Source organism: Zootoca vivipara, chromosome 17, assembly GCF_963506605.1.
Source record: "Zootoca vivipara chromosome 17, rZooViv1.1, whole genome shotgun sequence".
Lineage (NCBI taxonomy): Eukaryota > Metazoa > Chordata > Lepidosauria > Squamata > Lacertidae > Zootoca > Zootoca vivipara.
In genome coordinates, this window is record NC_083292.1 from 11,209,033 (window position 1) to 11,230,800 (window position 21,768).

The following is a 21,768-nucleotide window of genomic DNA, read 5'->3' on the forward strand; positions in this document are numbered from 1 at the left end:
AGATATAGGGGTCATTATCCAACCTCAATAACCTGCTGGGATTACTGCCCTACTGAAGGCTATTTTTCTTCACCATCTGAAGCCCATCTTATCAATAGAAATGGACTGCACAGAACATACCTCTTTTGGACCCAACTCAGTGTGCAGGGTCTTGCCTTTTAAACTCTATGTGGCCTGCGCACTGGATAACTTATAGGAGGTGCTACTAACTGTGCATCATCGTGTTTATTAGGTCATTAAGCTGGGCTTTGTTCTGTGTTTCCTCATTCACCGAGTTCAGAATGATTAAAGAATAAATGTAGGACCTTGCTGTTATGGCTCCCATTCTTTAGAATTCTCTCCCTAGTGATATACTGAAATGTTAATTCCTTTTGCTGTTGGATGAAAATATTCTAGTTTAATAAAATATTCTGTTAATCAGCATGTGCCGCTTTGGGTGGAATAGCAGACAGAAGAAACCTGAGGAAACTGGTCTACATTGCTACGGTACAAGTAAAGCCAAAGATTACACAACATTAAGGCAATTGCTTATACAAAAATCTTACCACAGCTTCTGGCTTCCAGTGGGAACTAGGAGGATTTGGTTCAATTGGAGCTCCTTCACGCAGAAGGTCAGTGCTCGATTTCTTCACCCCTGGGGGAAGAAAAATGAAGACATGCATTTCAGAGCCTTTTCTCCAGGGCCATCTCTGACATTAAACTCTAGATCTGCATCTATACAAAGTAAGTTAGCATATCAAAGGTGCAGCCAATCTTTTAATACCCTGGTTATAAACTCGTGTTATGACAAGCAAGGAAGAATAGTGCATGGTCTGAAGGTTTTGTGCTAGAATGTACTCCTTGTACAAGTAACGTGCACCATGTCAAGAGACAGAGATTAAGAGAAAGGGTCTTGTTGGTGACTTGTGGAAGTCAATTGGTAGTTCACATCTCAACCAGTGTGCTGTATCAGCAGAGTATGTGCAGCCCTCAGCAGAGTCTTCAGAGATTTCCTGCTCCCAGCAGCCAGTTTCTTCTAGAATTCCAAGTTAAGGGAAAAACACCTCCCACTCAGTTCAAAGAAACAGAGAGTTTATTGTCTCCAGACACAAGAAAAAGTTAAGCTCTACTACCTACTATGTACAGTTCTTCTGGTCCTTGACATAAAGATACATGTGTACAGACCCACAAACATGATCACCATGTTGCTAACACTGCTGTGTAAAACCCACAACCTCTTCCCCCAACTCTCACAGATTCAGTCAGACCTTGACAGCAAACTTGACAATAACAGGACAGGCGCAACAGGACCAGAGAAGACATCACATAATGAAAGCAATGCCCCAGTGACTATTATACCCATCTCTACTCAAAGGCATATCTCCTGAACCAATGGAAGGGTGAACGACTCAGCAAGTCATACACTTGGGCTTGCTCTGTTGCTATGGTAACCCAGTGCACTTGCGCTCTTATCTCAGGACATCCAGACATGGGAGATCAGAGTGGTTCCCCACCACTAACACAGAGGAAAGAATTTCGGCAAACCTCTGCAGCAACACCTTGGTAGTTCAGTCGGTAGACCATAAGACTTAATTTCAGGGTCGTGTGTTCAAGCCCCATGTTGAGCAAAAGATTCCTGCATTGCATGGTTGCACTAGATGACCCTTGTGGTTTCTTCCAACAGTACAATACATTTCTACTATTCTATGTACTAATGTTCTCTTAAACAAATCACCATGTGTTATTTCCCACTTTTCAGTCAATATTGGTTCTCACACAATTAAAATTAACAGTAAATATATTAGGAATACAGGGGAGGTGTTTATCAAAATCATTTAACAGGCCTTCATCAGAATATTCCAGAGCAGGCAAACAATTCACGTAACACACAAATGTAGTGTTCCTAAAACTTAGGAACAAAAAAACCCAACCCAATTCCAACTAAAATTCCCCATCTAAAATGCCTATGCAAGGGCTTAATCAGGCACCATATGTCAATGCTTTGATTCAAGAATGCACCCAGCTTAGTCTGCATGGCCCACTCTGTGTTTATTAAAGCCTCACAGTCTATTTAGAAAAAAATATGATTTATGATTCAACAAGAGCATTCACTCACCAGGAAGATGCTTGCTGATGATGTTGGTTGTTTCAGTTGCTCTGGTCATAGAAGAATGGACAATTTTATCAAATTTCAGTCCCAAGCTTGCAAGCCTTTGCCCTGTCAACTCAGCTTGTTCCCGACCTGAAAATTAAGGTGATGTATAAATTGTAATGTGTCTCTTTGACACATTTAGGGCCTCCTTGCTAATCAAGGGATTGTTTAACCAGAAAGAAGGTTGCATTGTTTGTAGAACTATTTAATAATATTGGATATATTATAAAATTTATAGCATTACAACATTATAATCTAAAATTCAACAGAGGATAAATAAATAGAAGGGAAGGATAGCGTAGGCAAGTGTAAAGAAAATATATGTATTTGTTTCAGCCTTGGCGACAGGAATAGTTGCTAGGAGATGAGAACTAGGGTGCTGAGCCAAAGACTATATGGAAAAGGAGGGCTTTGAAGAAAGGGGGGGCAACATACAGGTATTCTGGGAGGCAGTTCAAAGCATACCAATCAGCAAGGGTGGGATCTTCTCAAAGAATAGGAAACCTTCACATGGATTAGGGTGGTCAAGTACAGGCCATGGGCAAATAAGAGCAAAGGGATGAGAAGCAAGGTAAAGAGGGATTTGAAAGCCACTAGACAGCGATTTGATTAACAGGCAAGACCAATTGAACCTACAGAGAAATGCTGCAATATAAAGTTTTCCTGTGCATCAGAAAAGCCAGTCATATTGGAGAAGAGGGAAAGAAATCATGTGTCCAGCTCCCCCATGGCTGTGCTCCTTACTGCAACAGCAAACTAGCCAAATATTGCTCTTCCAGCATTGCAGAGAAGGCATTGGGGGCAGAAAAGGCTGGACAACAGACGGAGATGAAATGACACAGCTACTGCAACTATTTATTTACACAGCTGACCAACAAAACTTTGTAATGCCTAAAAAATGCCAATTCACAATGGAAATAATCTACCTGTTAAGAACAACACTCTAAGAGTGAACATAAACTGAAGGCCTTTGCAGACAATTTGGTAATCACTGTAGAAGATCCAAAAAGCTCTCTCCCTAAAGTAATGGAAAAAATTCAAGAGTTTGGGCAAGTGGCAGGATTTAATTAAATAAAAGTAAGACCAAGATGATATTAAAAAATCTTAAAGAACAGGAAAAGAAAGAAATAACAGAAAGGCTAGGAATAGAAGATCATAAAAAAGTATAGAATTTGGGTATATGGTTAACAGCAAAAATATCAATATATATAAGGACAATTACGAAAAAGTTTGGCTAGAATTTAAAAGAAATCTTGAAATATGGAATTGGATGAGTCTATCCCTTTTAGGAAGGATTGCAGCAATAAAAATGAATGTACTTCCAATAACGTTATTTCTCCTTCAGACACTACTAATAATAGCAGGGAATGCATGCTTCAAAGAATGGCAAAAAGAAATCTCAAGATTTATCTCGAATGGGAAAAAACTGAGGATAAAAAATAAGATACAGATGTGAAAGAGAGAGGTGGTTCCAGATTTAAAATTTTATTATGAAGCTGCAACCCTAATATAGATCCGAGATTGGATCAAACTTGACAAAGAAGAGATAACAGACTTGGAAGGGCATGACAACAGGTTTGGATGGCATGCCTATTTATGGTATGGAAAAACAAAAATCCACAAAGGATTCCAAAATCATATAATAAGAAGAGTGTTGTTCAAGGTGTGGGACAAATATAAAGACCTATTAGAACCTAAGACACCTTGATGGTTATCACCTATTGAGGCATTATCACTAAAAACACTGGAAAAAAGGGAGAATGGCTGACATATAGAGAATTGTTAGTAGAACAGGAAGGGAAATTAAAATTTTAAAAAATGATGAAATAAAGGAACATCTTCAAAGTTTGTTGCACCACAGGCAGCTAAAAGATATTTTCAAAGAGGACAATAAGAAAGGCTTTCTATATACAGTTTCTAAATTCCAAAAGGAGGTAATAGAAGAGAACTCAAAATTACTAAAAAAAATGTACAACATCCTCTTGGAATGGGAAACGAAAGATGAGGAAGTAAAATCAGTTATGATCAAATGGGTGCAAGATAGAGGTCACAATATACAATTCAAAGATTGGATAAAACTTTGGAAAGTAAATTTGAAATTTATGGACTGTATATTGTTAAAAGAAAATTATATGAAGATGATGTATAGATGGTATATCTCACCGGTGAAATTGGCCAAAATATATACAGTAAAAATGAACAAAGGGAGTGTTGGAGGTGCAAAGAGGTTGAAGGGACTTTTGGGATTGTAAAAGTGTTAAGGTATACTGGGAAATGATATACAATGAATTAAAAAAAATGTTTAAAATGACATTTGTTAAGCAGCCAGAAGCCTTCCTGTTGGGTATTTTAGGACAAGATCTGCCGAAAGAGAAAAGGACACTATTTATGTATGCTACGACGACGGCAAGAATATTGATAGCACAGAACTGGAAGACTGGAGCAATTCCAAAAAAAGAACAATGGGAAGAAAAACTGATGAATTATGTGGAGTTGGCAAAGCTGACAGACTGACTTCAGGAAAAGGACAATGGGGATTTTGAAAAAGAGTGGGAACCCTTTATATTATATTTGCAGAAACAAAGAACATTGACTTGATGGTAGGATTTAAATAAACATTCACAACTTTATGGATAGGGAATAAATAATGTAATAAAAGGAAAAATATGGTTACAGTATTTGTAGAAAATAGCAGAATATAATAATGAGGATAATAAATCAGAAATGGAAGTTGAGGGAAGTCCAAAGGGAGGAAGGGAGAGATGTTATGTAAATTGTATGTTATAAGTATATTTGTAATGAGAAAAAAGAAAAGAAAAAATAACAACACTCTGGTCTCTGCCACGAAGTACTAAGGGTGACTGAATAGTTTCCCTACCCCACATTTTAATGAGTTGTGAGCCACCTGGAGATTGTTTGATTGAGCGGCAATCAAATCAGTAAATAAACTGACAAGTTTGCTTTCTCTCCCAGCTCTGAGGTATGAAAGGGCCAGTCATACATACCAAGCTTGGTCAGAATTCTCTCTTTATCACTGTTGCCATCTGTGTTGTACTGAGAATGGCGTATGAGGAATATGTGTCTGGTAGCTTTTGCTTTGTAGTGGGCTAGATGAGATGAGTCCTCCTCTTCCCCAGTCTCTTCATTTTTCTTTTTCAGGTTCATAAGAGCCAGTGGTTCTCTCCTGAAAATTATTTTGAAGTTTATCTTTCTGTATCAATAAACGATGGGGCAGAGGTAGCCAACATAGTGCTCACCAGATGTGTGACTACAATGCCCATAATTCCTGATCACTGGTCATGCTGGCTGGGGCCCGTGGGAATTGGGGAGTCCAACAACATACATAGAGCTCTATGTTAAGATACCCCTGTAATAAGATAGCTGGATATACAAATGAAGTGACCCAACAACATCCTATTCAGTGCCAAGTGTTCGCTTGACAAGATCAACTTCAGATTTACAGTGGTACCTCTGGTTACGAACTTAATTCGTTCCGGAGATCTGTTCTTAAGCTGAAACCATTCCTATCCTGAGGCACGCTTTTGCTAATGGGGCTTCCTGCTGCATGCGCGCCTCTGGTGCGCAATTTCCATTCACATCCTGAGGCAAAGTTCGCAACTACCGTGTTTCTCATATTTTAAGGCATCCCCAAAAAATAAGCCATGACAGGATTTCTAAGGGTTGGTGAAAAATAAGACATACCCCGAAAATAAGCCATGTCGTGTAGCCCCGACCGAGCGAGAGGCGAAGGCGCGGGACCCAGCAGGAGCTCCCTGCCTGCTTCCCCGAGCCGTCGCGCATCGGGGGACAGAGCCGAAGATCGGAGGGCGCTCCTTGCTGGGCTTGACAAGCCCGGCAAACAGCGCCCGCCGATCTTCGGACCTGTGCTGTGTGACAGGCAGGGGTGGGGGGAAGCGGAGATCGTTCTCCGCTCTCCCCCCACCCCCGCCTGTCACCAAAGATCGGCGGGCGCTCCTTGCTGGGCTTGACAAGCCCGGCAAACAGCGCCCGCCGATCTTCGGACCTGTCCTGTGTGACAGGCGGGGGTGGGGGGGGGAAGCGGAGATCGTTCTCCGCTCTCCCCCCACCCCCGCCTGTCACCAAAGATCGGCGGGCGCTGTTTGCTGGGCTTGACAAGCCCGGCAAACAGCGCCCGCCGATCTTCGGACCTGTCCTGTGTGACAGGCGGGGGTGGGGGGGAAGCGGAGATCGTTCTCCGCTCTCCCCCCACCCCCGCCTGTCACCAAAGATCGGCGGGCACTGTTTGCTGGGCTTGACAAGCCCGGCAAACAGCGCCCGCCGATCTTCGGACCTGTCCTGTGTGACAGGTGGGGGTGGGGGGGGAAGCGGAGATCGTTCTCTGCTCTCCGCCCACCCCCGCCTGTCACCGAAGATCGGCGGGCGCTCCTAGCTGGGCTTGACAAGCCCGGCAAACAGCGCCCGCCGATCTTCGGCCCTGTGCTGTGTGACAGGCGGGGGTGGGCGAGAAGCGGAGATCGTTCTCCGCTCTCCCCCCACCCCCGCCTGTCACCAAAGATCGGCGGGCGCTCCTTGCTGGGCTTGACAAGCCCGGCAAACAGCGCCCGCCGACCTGTGCTGTGTGACAGGCGGGGGTGGGGGAGAAGCGGAGATCGTTCTCCGCTCTCCGCCCACCCCCGCCTGTCACCAAAGATCGGCGGGCGCTCCTTGCTGGGCTTGACAAGCCCGGCAAACAGCACCCGCCGACCTGTGCTGTGTGACAGGCGGGGGTGGGGGGGGAAGCGGAGATCGTTCTCTGCTCTCCGCCCACCCCCGCCTGTCACCGAAGATCGGCGGGCGCTCCTAGCTGGGCTTGACAAGCCCGGCAAACAGCGCCCGCCGATCTTCGGCCCTGTGCTGTGTGACAGGCGGGGGTGGGCGAGAAGCGGAGATCGTTCTCCGCTCTCCCCCCACCCCCGCCTGTCACCAAAGATCGGCGGGCGCTCCTTGCTGGGCTTGACAAGCCCGGCAAACAGCGCCCGCCGATCTTCGGACCTGTCCTGTGTGACAGGCGGGGGTGGGGGGGAAGCGGAGATCGTGCTCCGCTCTCCCCCCACCCCCGCCTGTCACCAAAGATCGGCGGGCGCTCCTTGCTGGGCTTGACAAGCCCGGCAAACAGCGCCCGCCGACCTTCGGACCTGTCCTGTGTGACAGGCGGGGGTGGGGGGGGAAGCGGAGATCGTTCTCCGCTCTCCCCCCACCCCCACCTGTCACCAAAGATCGGCGGGCGCTCCTTGCTGGGCTTGACAAGCCCGGCAAACAGCGCCTGCCGATCTTCGGACCTGTCCTGTGTGACAGGCGGGGGTGGGGGAGAAGCGGAGATCGTTCTCCGCTCTCCGCCCACCCCCGCCTGTCACCGAAGATCGGCGGGCGCTCCTAGCTGGGCTTGACAAGCCCGGCAAACAGCGCCCGCCGACCTGTGCTGTGTGGCAGGCGGGGTGGGGGGGAAGCGGAGATCGTTCTCCGCTCTCCGCCCACCCCCGCCTGTCACCGAAGATCGGCGGGCGCTGTTTGCTGGGCTTGACAAGCCCGGCAAACAGCGCCCGCCGATCTTCGGACCTGTCCTGTGTGACAGGCGGGGGTGGGGGGGAAGCGGAGATCGTTCTCCGCTCTCCCCCCACCCCCGCCTGTCACCAAAGATCGGCGGGCGCTCCTTGCTGGGCTTGACAAGCCCGGCAAACAGCGCCCGCCGATCTTCGGACCTGTCCTGTGTGACAGGGGGGGTGGGGGGGAAGCGGAGATCGTGCTCCGCTCTCCCCCCACCCCCGCCTGTCACCAAAGATCGGCGGGCGCTGTTTGCTGGGCTTGACAAGCCCGGCAAACAGCGCCCGCCGATCTTCGGCCCTGTGCTGTGTGACAGGCGGGGGTGGGGGAGAAGCGGAGATCGTTCTCCGCTCTCCCCCCATCCCCGCCTGTCACCGAAGATCGGCGGGCGCTCCTTGCTGGGCTTGACAAGCCCGGCAAACAGCGCCCGCGTGCACTTTATTAAAAAATAAGACATCCCTCAAAAATAAGCCATGTCGTGTTTTTTTGAAGAAAAAATTAATATAAGACATGACTTATAATATGAGAAACACGGTAGGAGCAGCTACTTCTGGGTTAGCGGAGCTCGTAACCTGAAGCATTCATAACCAGAAGTGTTTGTAACCAGAGGTACCACTGTAACAATTCTCACATTATATCCCCCACACAATCCCTCATTAAGAAGTTCAACATCTCCATAATGTCTCATTTCCACCCATTGAGAAAGGCAGTTTGGCGGCAGTTTGTGAAGTCAGAAAGAAAAGGCAGCAATGCCTTAGGGAGTCTAGTGCAATGAGAGATTTGGAGGTATGACTGGTGCCCAAAGATACACTTTTAAACATACTAAAGAACTGAGGCATGTCTGCAATGTGTGCGTAAAAATACATAGAGCATCTAAGCACAGTGCACTACTACTACATCAGGCAGATAATTTCTTAAGTGGTCTGCCAAGATCCTCAGCAATTTTAAGTGGTCTGTGGTGGGTAGGGGTTTGGGAACCACTGCATTAGTACATGAACCAGCTCTATACCAAGACACATCTTCTGAAGTAGCCATTTGAAGTTTCTCAGTTTCGTTCCAGTGTCTGAAATTATCACTGTATTTTCACTGGTCCATTAATGCACCAGTTCAGCCAATATCTTTGGATCTTTTCTGCCAACAGGGTACAAGATTGTAGTTTTCCCCCATCATCCATCTGGAACATTTCCCTATTCTTTCCTTTAGGCATGTCTGATTTCTCACAGCTGTCTCAGCTTTTAGAAGTGAAAGGGGAAATTCTCGGCAGTAGTGCATCTAAGCACAGTGCACTACTACTACATCAGGCAGATAATTTCTTAAGTGGTCTGCCAAGATCCTCAGCAATTTTAAGTGGTCTGTGGTGGGTAGGGGTTTGGGAACCACTGCATTAGTACATGAACCAGCTCTATACCAAGACACATCTTCTGAAGTAGCCATTTGAAGTTTCTCAGTTTCGTTCCAGTGTCTGAAATTATCACTGTATTTTCACTGGTCCATTAATGCACCAGTTCAGCCAATATCTTTGGATCTTTTCTGCCAACAGGGTACAAGATTGTAGTTTTCCCCCATCATCCATCTGGAACATTTCCCTATTCTTTCCTTTAGGCATGTCTGATTTCTCACAGCTGTCTCAGCTTTTAGAAGTGAAAGGGGAAATTCTCGGCAGTAAATATCAGCTTATGTACTCAAATGTGTTTTTTTAAAGTTTTGGAATATTATAGAAGAGTCAGAGAGTTGTTTTAACTTCTGGAAGACAAAGTGGACTAGCACAAAAGAAAGTCTATATAAGACAGCCCTATCACACAAAACACATTAAATACTGATACATCATTTTGATGATGTTTATGCTATTAATACATTTAGCAACAGCAATATAGCAGCACCAAGTATTTCTCTTCTCACATATTTTGTAGGGGTGTGCACCAACCACTAGATTCGATTCAGACCCCGATTTGGTGCTTAAGAAACTAACCCAATTTAGCTTGACCCAGGTTGAATCAGATTTTTTTTAAGGAAAAAAATTGTAAATGCTACTTGATGAAGTTGCTACAATAGGAACAACTTAGTTTCCACGATACCACTAGCACAACTGCAATTACATGCACCACTTAATGCAATTCCAAAGTCTGGATGTTAGAAACAAGCCAGAACTGTACCCACCCCACATATTTCCTTTGGTTTATTTACAGATAGTCTTATGTCCCAGTCAACACAGAAGTTATCTTAGTACTTATCAGTTTAAGCAGAACCATGAGATAAGAGGTATGAGATACAGAATAGAAGGCAGATATGATGTATGGCCTTCACAACTTTGGGGAAGGGCCATACATAGCTCAGCAGAAAAGCATATAGGAGGTCCCAGGTTCAATCCCCAGTATCTCCAAATAGTGTGGGGGGAGGGAGGTCCAAGTCTGAAACCCTGAAGAGTTGCTGCCTATCAGTGTTGACAATATTGAATTAGATGGACCATTGGCCTGGCTAATTAATTTTGAAGAGCTCTTAAAAAATAAATATTAAAAAAATTGGGAAAACCTGAAGTTTCAAAATGAAAAATATTGGCCTGGTAAGCAATATACCTAATTGTTCATTGTTATCACACCGGTCCAAGGAACTTCTCTGCAAAGTTCTCAGGGACCCAAATAATATTTATTATACAGTATATATTAAAAGCAGAGACATCACCTTGCCGACAAAGGTCCGTATAGTTAAAGCTATGGTTTTCCCAGTAGTGATGTATGGAAGTGAGAGCTGGACCATAAAGAAGGCTGATCGCCGAAGAATTGATGCTTTTGAATTATGGTGCTGGAGGAGACTCTTGAGAGTCCCATGGACTGCAAGAAGATCAAACCTATCCATTCTTAAGGAAATCAGCCCTGAGTGCTCCCTGGAAGGACAGATCGTGAAGCTGAGGCTCCAATACTTTGGCCACCTCATGAGAAGAGAAGAATCCTTGGAAAAGACCCTGATGTTGGGAAAGATTGAGGGCACTAGGAGAAGGGGACGTCAGAGGACAAGATGGTTGGACAGTGTTCTCGAAGCTACGAACATGAGTTTGACCAAACTGCGGGAGGCAGTGCAAGACAGGAGTGCCTGGCGTGCTATGGTCCATGGGGTCACGAAGAGTCAGACACGACTAAACGACTAAACAACAACAGCATTATTTATAAAATTTGTATGCTGTCTTTCATCTGAAGATCACAGGGTGGTTCACAGCATAAAGGTTAAATATGCTAAAAATTGAAACATGCTAGCAAGGCAAAAATTTAATACCAAAGTTTACAATTCTAGCATATGAGCCGACACATGATTGTGCACCTCTTCTGAGCTTACCTATTCACTGCTTTCAGAACAACTTTGAAGAAAAGCTAGATAGTATAGACTTTGAAGTGTGAGACACTTAGCGCTTCCCTCTAGCTCAGCCTTCCCTACCCTGGCACTCTCCAGATGTTTTAGACTACATCTACCATCAGCCCCAGCCAGCACCGGCAATGGTCATGAAGGGAGTTGTAGTTAAAAGCATCTGGTTGGCACCAGGTTGGAAAGGATTACTCCAACTGAAGATAACTAACAGCAAAAATGAATTGCAACTCTGCTCTAAGTATAATTGGAAAACAGGATTCAAATCTTGCGCCCAAGCAACACTACCATATTGTTATCAGAATAAAAATGGCTTATCAAGAAATATGGCAACCCAGTCTTGGAAAGACTTCACAAAAAATTGCTAGCCTGCAAAAATGTTTACTAGCCTGCACGTCCATGCTGGCTACACATGAAGGAAGCCTTCTCTTCCACAGCCAGTATGGAAACACAGGATACTAGCCTCTTAGCAGACTAGGAAAAACTGCCCTCTCCAAAACAGGCTGATGAAGGAGGAATAGAAGGGAAAGATGAACATCCCTTCCTCTGCAACCAGTGCTGAAAGCAGACCACTTACTTGCCTACATGGAATTCTTAGTCAACTATGCTAATACAGTAGGTGAGTTACATGGCTTAAGTAACTAATATGGATACAGAATCATAGAATCATAAACTTCTCAAGTTGGAAGAGACCACAATCGGAAGCATTTTTTTAAATCCATTTTTTATCCTTCTTTTTCTTTTCTCTTTTTCTTTTCTTTTTTATATTATTATCTTTTATTTATATATTCTTTTTTCTGTTTTTACCTTTACCTTCATTTTTTCCCTTATCTTGGATATGTCCAGTGTTTATATATATATATAGTGTATATATTTTTCAGTTTTTGTATATTTAATTTATAGCTATATTTCTCTTTTGTATTCGTTCCTTTTGACTTCATTTCACGTTCTTTGTGTACCTATGTTACTTTGCATTTAGGTTATATATGATGATTCTTTATGTACTTTTTTAAAAGAAAGAAATAAAGGGTTTTTTTAAAATTAAAAAAAAAGTTGGAAGGGACCACAAGGGTCAACTAATCAGAATGAGAGAAAAGATGCATTCTGACAACTTTTCAAATATTTTATTTAATAGACATACCTGATCTCATGAGGAAACTTTCTATTATTTTAAGATTCTCCAAAGGTTCTCTATCCCCAATTATTAAAATGTCCTTTCACATCCAATACTGGTGTAGAAGACTCTCGTAAACTGCCAGGAGTCAACATAATCACCTAAATATGTTAAATGGGGAATTATATTCGCATTGTTGTGGCTTGGTAAAGTGTTTTGAGTTTATTAACAATGTGATTGCTGAATTAATAATTTTGACTCATCACCAATTTAAACCTCCTTGGATATTAAGAGAATGAATCCACATCCTGCTGAAAATTGCTGGGTATACTCCTCAATTTTCATTTTCCACCCCAGGCACAGCTATGCTTCAGCAAACAAGGGTGAAGCATAAATACCAGTTCAGGGGCAGACATCCATTAGGGTTTGTTCACATTAAGCTTTCATAAACTCGGTAGACTGAATGCAACTTCTCCTATTAAGTTTCTCAACATTTCTTAAGGTGAACATAGGGAAGTGGCAAGAAGTACAAGTGTGGTTCTCATATATAAGTTCAGCAACCACATCTCACAAGATTTACCAGAAGCCTGTCTAAATCACAGTAACATACATGTGTATTTCAGCACTGCCTGTAGTTAAAAGCTGCGTAAGAAGCCATCCGAGCCAATACAAGCCACAACTAGGGATTAATATTGACCTGTGGCAGAAATAGTTGAAAATATAAAACTTCTTGCCAGACAGAGGTGGGTGGGGCAGCAAGTGCTGAGTACATGTGACCATCAGGTTTCTGGGCACCCTGAACATCCAGATACAATGGAATAAATGTTTGGCAATAAATACACTGGATCACATTTACCTCTAGTCACTCAAGGTGTTAGTAAGGAAAAACAACAGCCATTTAGTGCTGTAAAAAAGGTAAAGGTAAAGGACCCCTGACAGTTAAGCCTAGTTGCGAATGACTCTGGGGTTGCGGTGCTCATCTCGCTTTACTGGCCGAGGGAGCTGACGTTTGTCTGCAGACAGTTTTTCCAGGTCATGTGGCCAGCAAGACTAAGCCGCTACTGGTGAAACCAGAACAGCGCATGGAAACGCTGTTTACCTTCCCACCGGAGCAGTACCTATTTATCTACTTGCACTTTGACATGCTTTCGAACTGCTAGGTTGGCAGGAGCTGGGACCAAGCAACGGGAGTGGCGATTCGAACAGCCGACCTTCCGATCGGGAAGCCCTAGGCTCAGTGGTTTACACCACAGCACTAATGCAAATTAGAATGTACAACCATAACTAAACACTGAAAAGCTGGGAGAAAAGCCTGCTTGTAAAAAATACAAGTTTGTTTTTTGAGGTATTTTTTAACATCTTGCAGTCACTGAATTGATTGGGATTCTCTCCCAGTGAGAATATGGGCCTTATAATCAATGTTAAGAATGGCAAGCAGGGAGTCAAATGTGGTAGGAAACAGATCGTGTGTATAGACTGTGTAACTCTCCAGGAAAAACAGGGAGATCATCCATTCCAAGATTGCAATTCAGTAAAGTTACTCAAAGTGTTAAGGTTAAGAATGTGCTTTTCTTTAATTAGGCAGATATTTTAAAACTTGTACAGGTACTTTATTAGAGGTACTGAAGGGAAGGGTTGTATATTCGGAGAGAGATTTCCCATCTCTCCACAATGAAGATTGCCCGCTACAACAAGTTCAGGCACTTAAAACATACATCTTTCCTGCAGAATTGTTTACTCACATGCAGTTTCATCAACTAAGCCCCATTCAAAATGGAGAAATTCTATTTAAACAATTTACTTTTATTTGGATTCCTAGCTCTTAAGTCACAACTACTTGTTTCCAGATAGCATTCCCAGGAGTTATGCATTACCTTTGGGCTTTGCAGCTTCCTGGAGACATTTACCTGACTTTTTTGAGACACATGGACTACCGGTAAATGACTTTTTAGAATCCTTATTTTAGCAGATTTATGTTCCACTTTTTGACTAAGTTCTCAAGTTTCAACTCACAAAAGTCTCTCCCTTATTCCCCAAGAGGGATTTCTCGCCATATTTTGTACTAACATGATGGTCTGTCATCCCTGTACTAAAGACGATAAAGTCAATCAAGTTGTACCACCAACTCTGATTTATCAAAGTATTTCTGTATCACGATGTCTTAAAATACCAGAACCTTAGAACACAAAACACATATTACAAAGCACACGATCTATCCCCTACTCCATGCCCTCAAATACATGTAATTAAGAGGCAGCAGCTCCTTAAAGCAAAGGCCGAGTAAGTCTCTCCACCCCCCACTTTAGCAACACTGCAAACCCACGAAATCGTCTGGAATTGCAACTCTTCCGACAATCGGGAAGAGTCAGCGCTTCATTTTTCACTTTCATTTTCTTTTCTGGTGATGGGGAAAGCACGTTATATAAATAATAAAACAACCGAATGATTAAAATACGACGATGGTGAAGTCCATGGAGGGCGGGGGTTGCCAACGGAGAGCAGCCTGGAGTGCTCCTGTGCTTTTGAAGGATTGCCAACTTACGGCACCTTGGCCTGCTCCTATTACCTTGGGGGAGGTGTTTTCTTTTTGGGGGGTGGGTGGGATTTTTCCCCCTCCAGCAAAGAGACCTGAAGATGCTTCGCTTTACCTGTCCCAGTTGTCATCCCAATAGCCGCAGTTGGGCTTCTCCAGCCAGCCAGGTGCCGTGGCGGGGCAGGAGGCTGCGTTGGCCGGCGAAGACAGAAGCAGCAGCCCCGGAGGAGGAGCCGCGGACGGAGGTAGGGGAACCGGGGCGTCGCCGGAGCTTTTACCCACCACCTGCTGCTGCTGCTGCTTCCCGAGAGGCACCGCAGAGAAGAAGACAGAGCCTCCCGCCAAACCGCAAGCGGCGGCCGCGGCCACCGCAACAACCCGCCTGAATGCCATGGAAGGAATGAAGGGAGGAAGGAAGGAGGGAGGGAGGCGGCGACGAAGAAGAAAGCGCGCGAGGAAGCGGCGCGGAAAAGCGGCGACCGAGCCTAAATAAGCGGAGAAGGAAAGGCGGACTGAAGGAGAGGAAGGAGCAGGAGGAAAAGGCAGCAGCCGGCAGCTGGCGTCACACGCCCCCTTCACAGCGCCGCCCTGCCGAGGCGGGCAGGCAGGCAGGCAGGCAAGCTGACTCCCGCCGTCGACGGTGCCCGGCGTGGGACAAGATTGCTCCGTCCCTGAGGAGAAAAGCGTTTCTGAAGGAAACGGGAGGGGAGGGAGGCGCCAAACTCCTCGCGCACGCGCTCTTATCCTCTCTTGTTTTTGCGCGTTTCCTTTTCTCATTCTATTATATTACACTCGTCCTCCAATCTTTTTCTTTTATTTTAATCGGAGGAAACGGACCAAACGCCTCACCTCGCCTCGCGTACGTCATGTGCGCATGCAAAATGAAGGTGGAGTGGGTGGGTGCGTGGTTGGGTGAGCGCAAATACCGGTTTTACCTGAATATACACTTTGGAAAAGCAAAATAAAAAAGGATAAAAAGAATAAAACACACACACCCCAACGAATCGTGAGAAAAAGACCGGGGGGGGGGAACCGAAGTCAGGAAAATACTAGTTGTTGAAATTATATTTTTTTTCTTTTATACGCCGCCTTTTTCCCCGGACGGGACTCGAGGCAGCTCGCAGATAAAAATAACAACTGTTCAAAAACAAAAGTTAGCATTCAGCTACTTCCCGAAGAATTTCTACCAGCGTGTTTGCTTGCTTTATTTGCATCTGCTCTTTCCCCCTCCTAACAGGAGTTTTCTGGGCGACATTTCTCAAAGTTACTGTAGGTTTAAAGCACTTACTGTACAGTACTATATGTACATCAAAACACACTTAACGTAGCCACGCCATGCGTTTCGAATGCATGCAATGCACACAACATGAAGAATATTTGGGAACTGTAGTTTCTCCCCTCACAGCTGCAATGCATAGCATTCCTAAGTACAGTTCACACGATTCTTTGAGAGAAATCCTCTGCTTTAAATGTGTATGACAGAAAATTACCGTGCACTGAATGTGATTTAAATGCTTCGTGTGGATCTGCATGGTTAGTGCAAAACTAATATAAAAAATCACACAAAAAGCAGAACCAGCAACAAAAACCCCTCTCTAGGCTTTATCAGCACTATACATTTAAGGCAGGGGTCAGCAAACTGTCCCTCAGACCTTGTGGGAGGCCGGACTGTATTTTGAAAAGAAATATGAACAAATTCCTATGTCCCACAAATAACCCAGAGATGCATTTAAATAAAAGGACACATTCTACTCATGTAAAAACATGCTGATTCCCGGACCATCCATGGGCCGGGTTTAGAAGGCGATTGGGCCGGATCTGGCCCCCGGGCCTTAGTTTGGGGACCCTGATTTAGGGCAATATCATACCACTTTAAATTGTCATGGCTTTCTCCAAAGACTTGGGAACTCTAGTTTTTTAAAGGTGCTGTAAGTTGTTGAGAAACCCCTATTCCCCTCAGATAAGTGGCTTAAGAAGGTGATGGCCACAGCATTTACTCAACAATCCACAGGGCTAAGAAAGGTTTCCATGCCTTATTTGGGTTTTAAAGGTTGACTCCAGTAATGCTAAGACAATTGTGTTGACAATTGTTGCTGCTGTGAAAAGTATTTCAATTGCAGGGTCATAGACTGTACTTCTAGCAGTTCAATGCCAATTAACACCATCCTGTACTTTCTCCTCATTTGCCATGTGTATATGTATGCATATATATAACATATAGCCCCAAAATATTATTTCCAAAGTAGGTGAAAGGGCAATTAAAACAACAAATAAGATGAAATGTAAGCAAGTGTAAAGTACTGCACATTGGGGCAAAAGAATCTGAACTTCACAACTTGGAATTTTCATGGCTAAATGAAAATGCTGACCCAATGTGCAGCTGTAATTTTTTCAAAGAAGATAAATTCTGTGGTAGGGATCATTACAAAAGTGATTGATAATGAGACTGCCCCTATCATAATGGCCTTACACGAAGTGTGACTGCTCTTGGAATACAATATTTGTTAGACTCTGTTGATCCATAACCTGTTAAACCTAGGCCCATCGTCTGCTGTTGCTACTACGCCACACTTCAACCACTGTGATCAGTGGTGCATGCACAGCTCCAGCAGAGTTTTCCAGCAGAACACCAGAGTTTTCCTGGGCTGGATCTACACTGATCTGTAAAAAATGCTGTAAAAAACAACAATGTAATATACAGTAGCTCTCAAAGCAATTTCCCATTGTTAAAGGATCGCTGTTCTACAGCACCCTCCGGTGTCACCTTTTTATAACACACTAGCTGACCCAGCCACGTGTTGCTGTGGTTCTTTCCAGTGTAGATTCGCCCCTGCTTTCCAGTATAGTAGTCAATTTTGTACAGAGTTCTTGGTTAAGAAAACTCCTTGCCTGCTCAGTTCACTTCAAAGTATAAAGTGTTTAAGACAAGTTTAAAACACACTAGCAACATAAACTTTAAGAGGTGCTGGTACATCGTGAACTAATCTCCTATAGCACAGTTCTTCTGGTTTTAGCAAGGGCGCCGGCTCTTGGGGGCCGAGCCCTTTTGGACCCCCTCAATATTTTTAAGGTGGGGGCCAGCCCTCCCCTGACTCTCCCGACATCACGTGCATGACATAACCTTCGCAAGCTGGCGCCTCTGGGTTTTAGAAATAAAGCTTGTAAATGTACAAGTTTACAGAAAGATCCACTAGCACTTTACCATACCAGCTCACAATACTCTACCATATAGCTTGTAACCTTCAGCTTCACTGCTGATGCCTTGCACAAAGCAAATACCTCACACTCTTGCCAATGATATTGCATGTACACAGATTGCTTAAAGAAAGGTTGTGTGGATGAGCCATGCTTTAGGCATTAACCTTCAACTGTTTCTAGCCACCCCGTTGCAACTGGGTCTTTAAGCAGAATCCAGACGTGCGTGTACGGGGGTGGAATGCTTAAGACATACCCTAAGCACCTGATGTAATTTCGCCCCCAAATTACACCAACAGTACTGTGCTCAGTTCTGTTCACTGTTGTAACATTTGTGGCTTTTCGGTGATAAAGGTAAAGGTAAAGGGACCCCTGACCATTAGGTCCAGTCGTGACCGACTCTGGGGTTCTGCGCTCATCTCACATTATTGGCCGAGGGAGCCGGTGTATAGCTTCCAGGTCATGTGGCCAGCATGACAAAGCTGCTTCTGGCAAACCAGAGCAGCACATGGAAACGCTGTTTACCTTCCCGCTGCAGAGGTTCCTATTTATCTATTTGCATTTTGACGCGCTTTCGAACTGCTAGGTTGGCAGGAGCTGGGACCAAGCAACGGGAGCTCACCCCGTCACAGGGATTCGAACCGCCGACCTTCTGATCGGCAAGCCCTAGGCTCAGTGGTTTAACCCACAGCGCCACCTGGGTGATAGAGGTGATAGAGGTGCATAAAATTAAGCAAGAAAGTGGTTAGAGAGAAGTTTCTCTCTTTATTTCATAATAGTAGAAACTCCAATGAAGCTGAATGGTGGAAGATTCAGGGCAGGCAAAAGGGCACGTACCGGTAGTTAGTTAAGCTATGGAACTCTCTGCCACAGGATGCTATGATGCTCATCAAGTTGGATGGCTTTAAAAGAAGGCCATCTCTCTCCACTGTCAGAGAGTCCCAGCTGCCTGAAATTAAAAGTGTGGAGAGTGCTATTGCACTCAGGTCCTACTTGCGAGTTTCCCATAAGCACCTATTTCGCCACTGCAGGCAGGACTAGAGAAATGGCTCTTTGATCCAGCAGGCTGTCAAATTAGTTAAAGTACTTTGGGCTGGCAAACTGAGTCTGTGCAGTTCGTGTCATATACAGTTTAGCCACCAGGTGGCGGCGGACTTAAAGGTTAATGCCAGCACTTTGTATTGAGTCCAGAAATAAACAGGAAGTCAGTGCAGATGGCAAAAGATTGATGTATCTTCCAGTCTCGGTTACCAATCTTGCTACCCTGTTTTGGACCAGTCTCAAGTCTCCAGATTGTTTTCACAAGCAACTCCAGGTAATCCAACTGGGAGATTTTACGAGAGCGTGGATACTCTGTGGCATTTGTTATCCTGATTTTAATAGATTACTGTAATACTGTTCCTACCTATTCTTGACTTTATATTGCAAACTGTTTTGTGAATGAGCTTTGCAAAATGGCATGTGAATGCTGTGCATGCAATCCATTCAATATATTCTCACTCTTTTTCCACAGCTTGTCACAACTTCTACACCCTCTCCTTCCTCCGTGAGCGAAAGATTTTCTGTTTTGCAAAGGTGTGGAATTGTACATGTGTAATAAAGAGAACTGAAAAGCTTATGGTTATTTTCAGTTCTTCTATTCTTCCATTTGTGGGAAGAGCTACAGTTGCTTGCGAAACCCACAAAAAGTAAGAAAAACAGCTGTAAGGGTGGCCCTTGGGTAATTATGGTCTCTCTGCATTTATTTATCAGTGAATTTATATACCCAGTGCTTTTTTCCCTGGGGGGTACGCAGGGGTACGCATAATCCCTAAACATTGTTTGAATCTTTGTACTTTTGTCCATTTACTGTATTTATTTTCCCCGATTTGAACTATAAAATGGTGATTTTCTTGCGTCAAAATGAGAGTATGCCTAAATATTTTTTAAAGAAAAAAACCATATATCAACTACTGTATTGCAAATCTGTCTCAGTGGCTTGTACAAGTTAAAACGATAAAAGAGTAAAATTGTAATACTGTAATGTCAATGCATTTATTTGTTGCATATATATCCCACCCTCTCATCCAAGGAGCTCAATGTGGCATACATTGTTTCCCATCTCATTTAATCACCACCGCCACAACAACAACCCTGTGAGGTAGGTTAGGCTGAAAGGCAGTGACTGGCCCAAGGCCACCCAGTGAGCTTCATGGCCAAGTGGGGACTTGAACCCTGGTGTACCAGTTCCTAGTTTGACATTCTAACCACTATATCATAAATAAAATGCAGCTGGCAACCCAAGATTGCCATTAATTAATGTCTGACACTAAACACAAGAAAAGTCTCTAGACTACACAGGTAAGGTTTTGGCTGAATAGTGGAATTAGATGAAATTATATACAACAGGCTTCCTCAACCTTGGCCCTCCAGATTTTTTTGAAAGTACAATTCCCATCATCCCTGACCACTGGTCCTGCTAGCTAGGGATCATGGGAGTTGTAGGCCAAAAACATCTGGTTGAGGAAGCCTGATATACACCATACATTTAAAGGGATTTTCCTCCCACCCACCCCCAGAAGAATCCTGAGAACTATAACTTACTTGTGCCAGAGCTACAGTTCCAAGGCAACTGCAACAAGCTACACTTCCCAAGGGCTCTTGGGGGGTTTGTGATTTGAATCTGTGGTGTGTATGCAGTCAACAAGCTCTAATAATAATAATAATAATAACCATTTTATTATTTATACCCCACCCATCTGACTGGATTTCCCCAGCCACTTTATCAGCCAATCATAAATCATTTCATCAAATCCCAATATTCAGGTTGTGAGTGCCATTGGTGTGGTTGCTCGTGAAGCCAAAACAGCACCACCCACGCTCAAGAGGGAGATACCAGCAGCCTTGAAAGAGGCCTCAGGTTTGCAGAAGTGCTCGATGGAAGGATAAGAGAGCTTGACAACCCAAGAACAGCCCAATGAGGACTCAGTGAGAACAGACCACAGACCTTATTCTAGAGCAGGTGGGGTGGGGAGTAGAAAGGAATGAGAAGCAGTAATAAGAGGAGGGAACAAACAGAAATTTGAACAAAGTTGGAAAAAATTACATGAAACTACAATGCCCCACAATTAAGTCCTGGATTTACTTCTAAAGATTGGCACCGGAAACAACGAATAGAGGAATACGAAAGGAGAATAAGACATGTATGTATATATATATGTATGTATGTGTATATATATATATATATATATATATATATATATATATATATATATAGCAGTATATATATATATATATATATACAGCATCTTAAAAAGCAGAGACATCACCTTGCCGACAAAGGTCCGTATAGTTAAAGCTATGGTTTTCCCAGTAGTGATGTATGGAAGTGAGAGTTGGACCATAAAGAAGGCTGATCGCCGAAGAATTGATGCTTTTGAATTATGGTGCTGGAGGAGACTCTTGAGAGTCCCATGGACTGCAAGAAGATCAAACCTATCCATTCTTAAGGAAATCAGCCCTGAGTGCTCCCTGGAAGGACAGATCGTGAAGCTGAGGCTCCAATACTTTGGCCACCTCATGAGAAGAGAAGACTCCCTGGAAAAGACCCTGATGTTGGGAAAGATTGGGGGCACTAGGAGAAGGGGACGACAGAGGACAAGATGGTTGGACAGTGTTCTCGAAGCTACGAACATGAGTTTGACCAAACTGCGGGAGGCAGTGCAAGACAGGAGTGCCTGGCGTGCTCTGGTCCATGGGGTCACGAAGAGTCGGACACGACTAAACGACTAAACAACAACATAGCAGTTTCGAAAATTACTAAATAACCGAACTGTAAACAAGTGGAAGTGACAGAACAGAGAGAAATATGTTTTATGTATTATGATTTATTATGCATTA

General features: G+C 44.1%; 1 protein-coding gene across 4 annotated transcripts in view; it reads right to left on the reverse strand.

Moving 5' to 3' along the window:
• PGAM5 (PGAM family member 5, mitochondrial serine/threonine protein phosphatase) overlaps positions 1-15,294 on the reverse strand; it is a 25,531-nt gene extending 10,237 nt beyond the window's left edge. For all 4 annotated transcript variants that reach the window (XR_009556911.1, XM_060269509.1, XM_035099328.2 and 1 more), the window contains exons 1-4: positions 14,810-15,294; positions 5,137-5,315; positions 2,096-2,221; positions 546-634 (exon numbers count right to left, since the gene is read on the reverse strand). Coding sequence is in view for 3 of the 4 variants with exons in the window: in XM_060269509.1 (XP_060125492.1) it covers positions 546-634; positions 2,096-2,221; positions 5,137-5,315; positions 14,810-15,087 (672 nt within the window). In the remaining variant the exon portion in view is untranslated. The remainder of the gene's footprint in view (positions 1-545; positions 635-2,095; positions 2,222-5,136; positions 5,316-14,809) is intronic.
• Between the last annotated feature and the right edge of the window lie 6,474 nt (positions 15,295-21,768).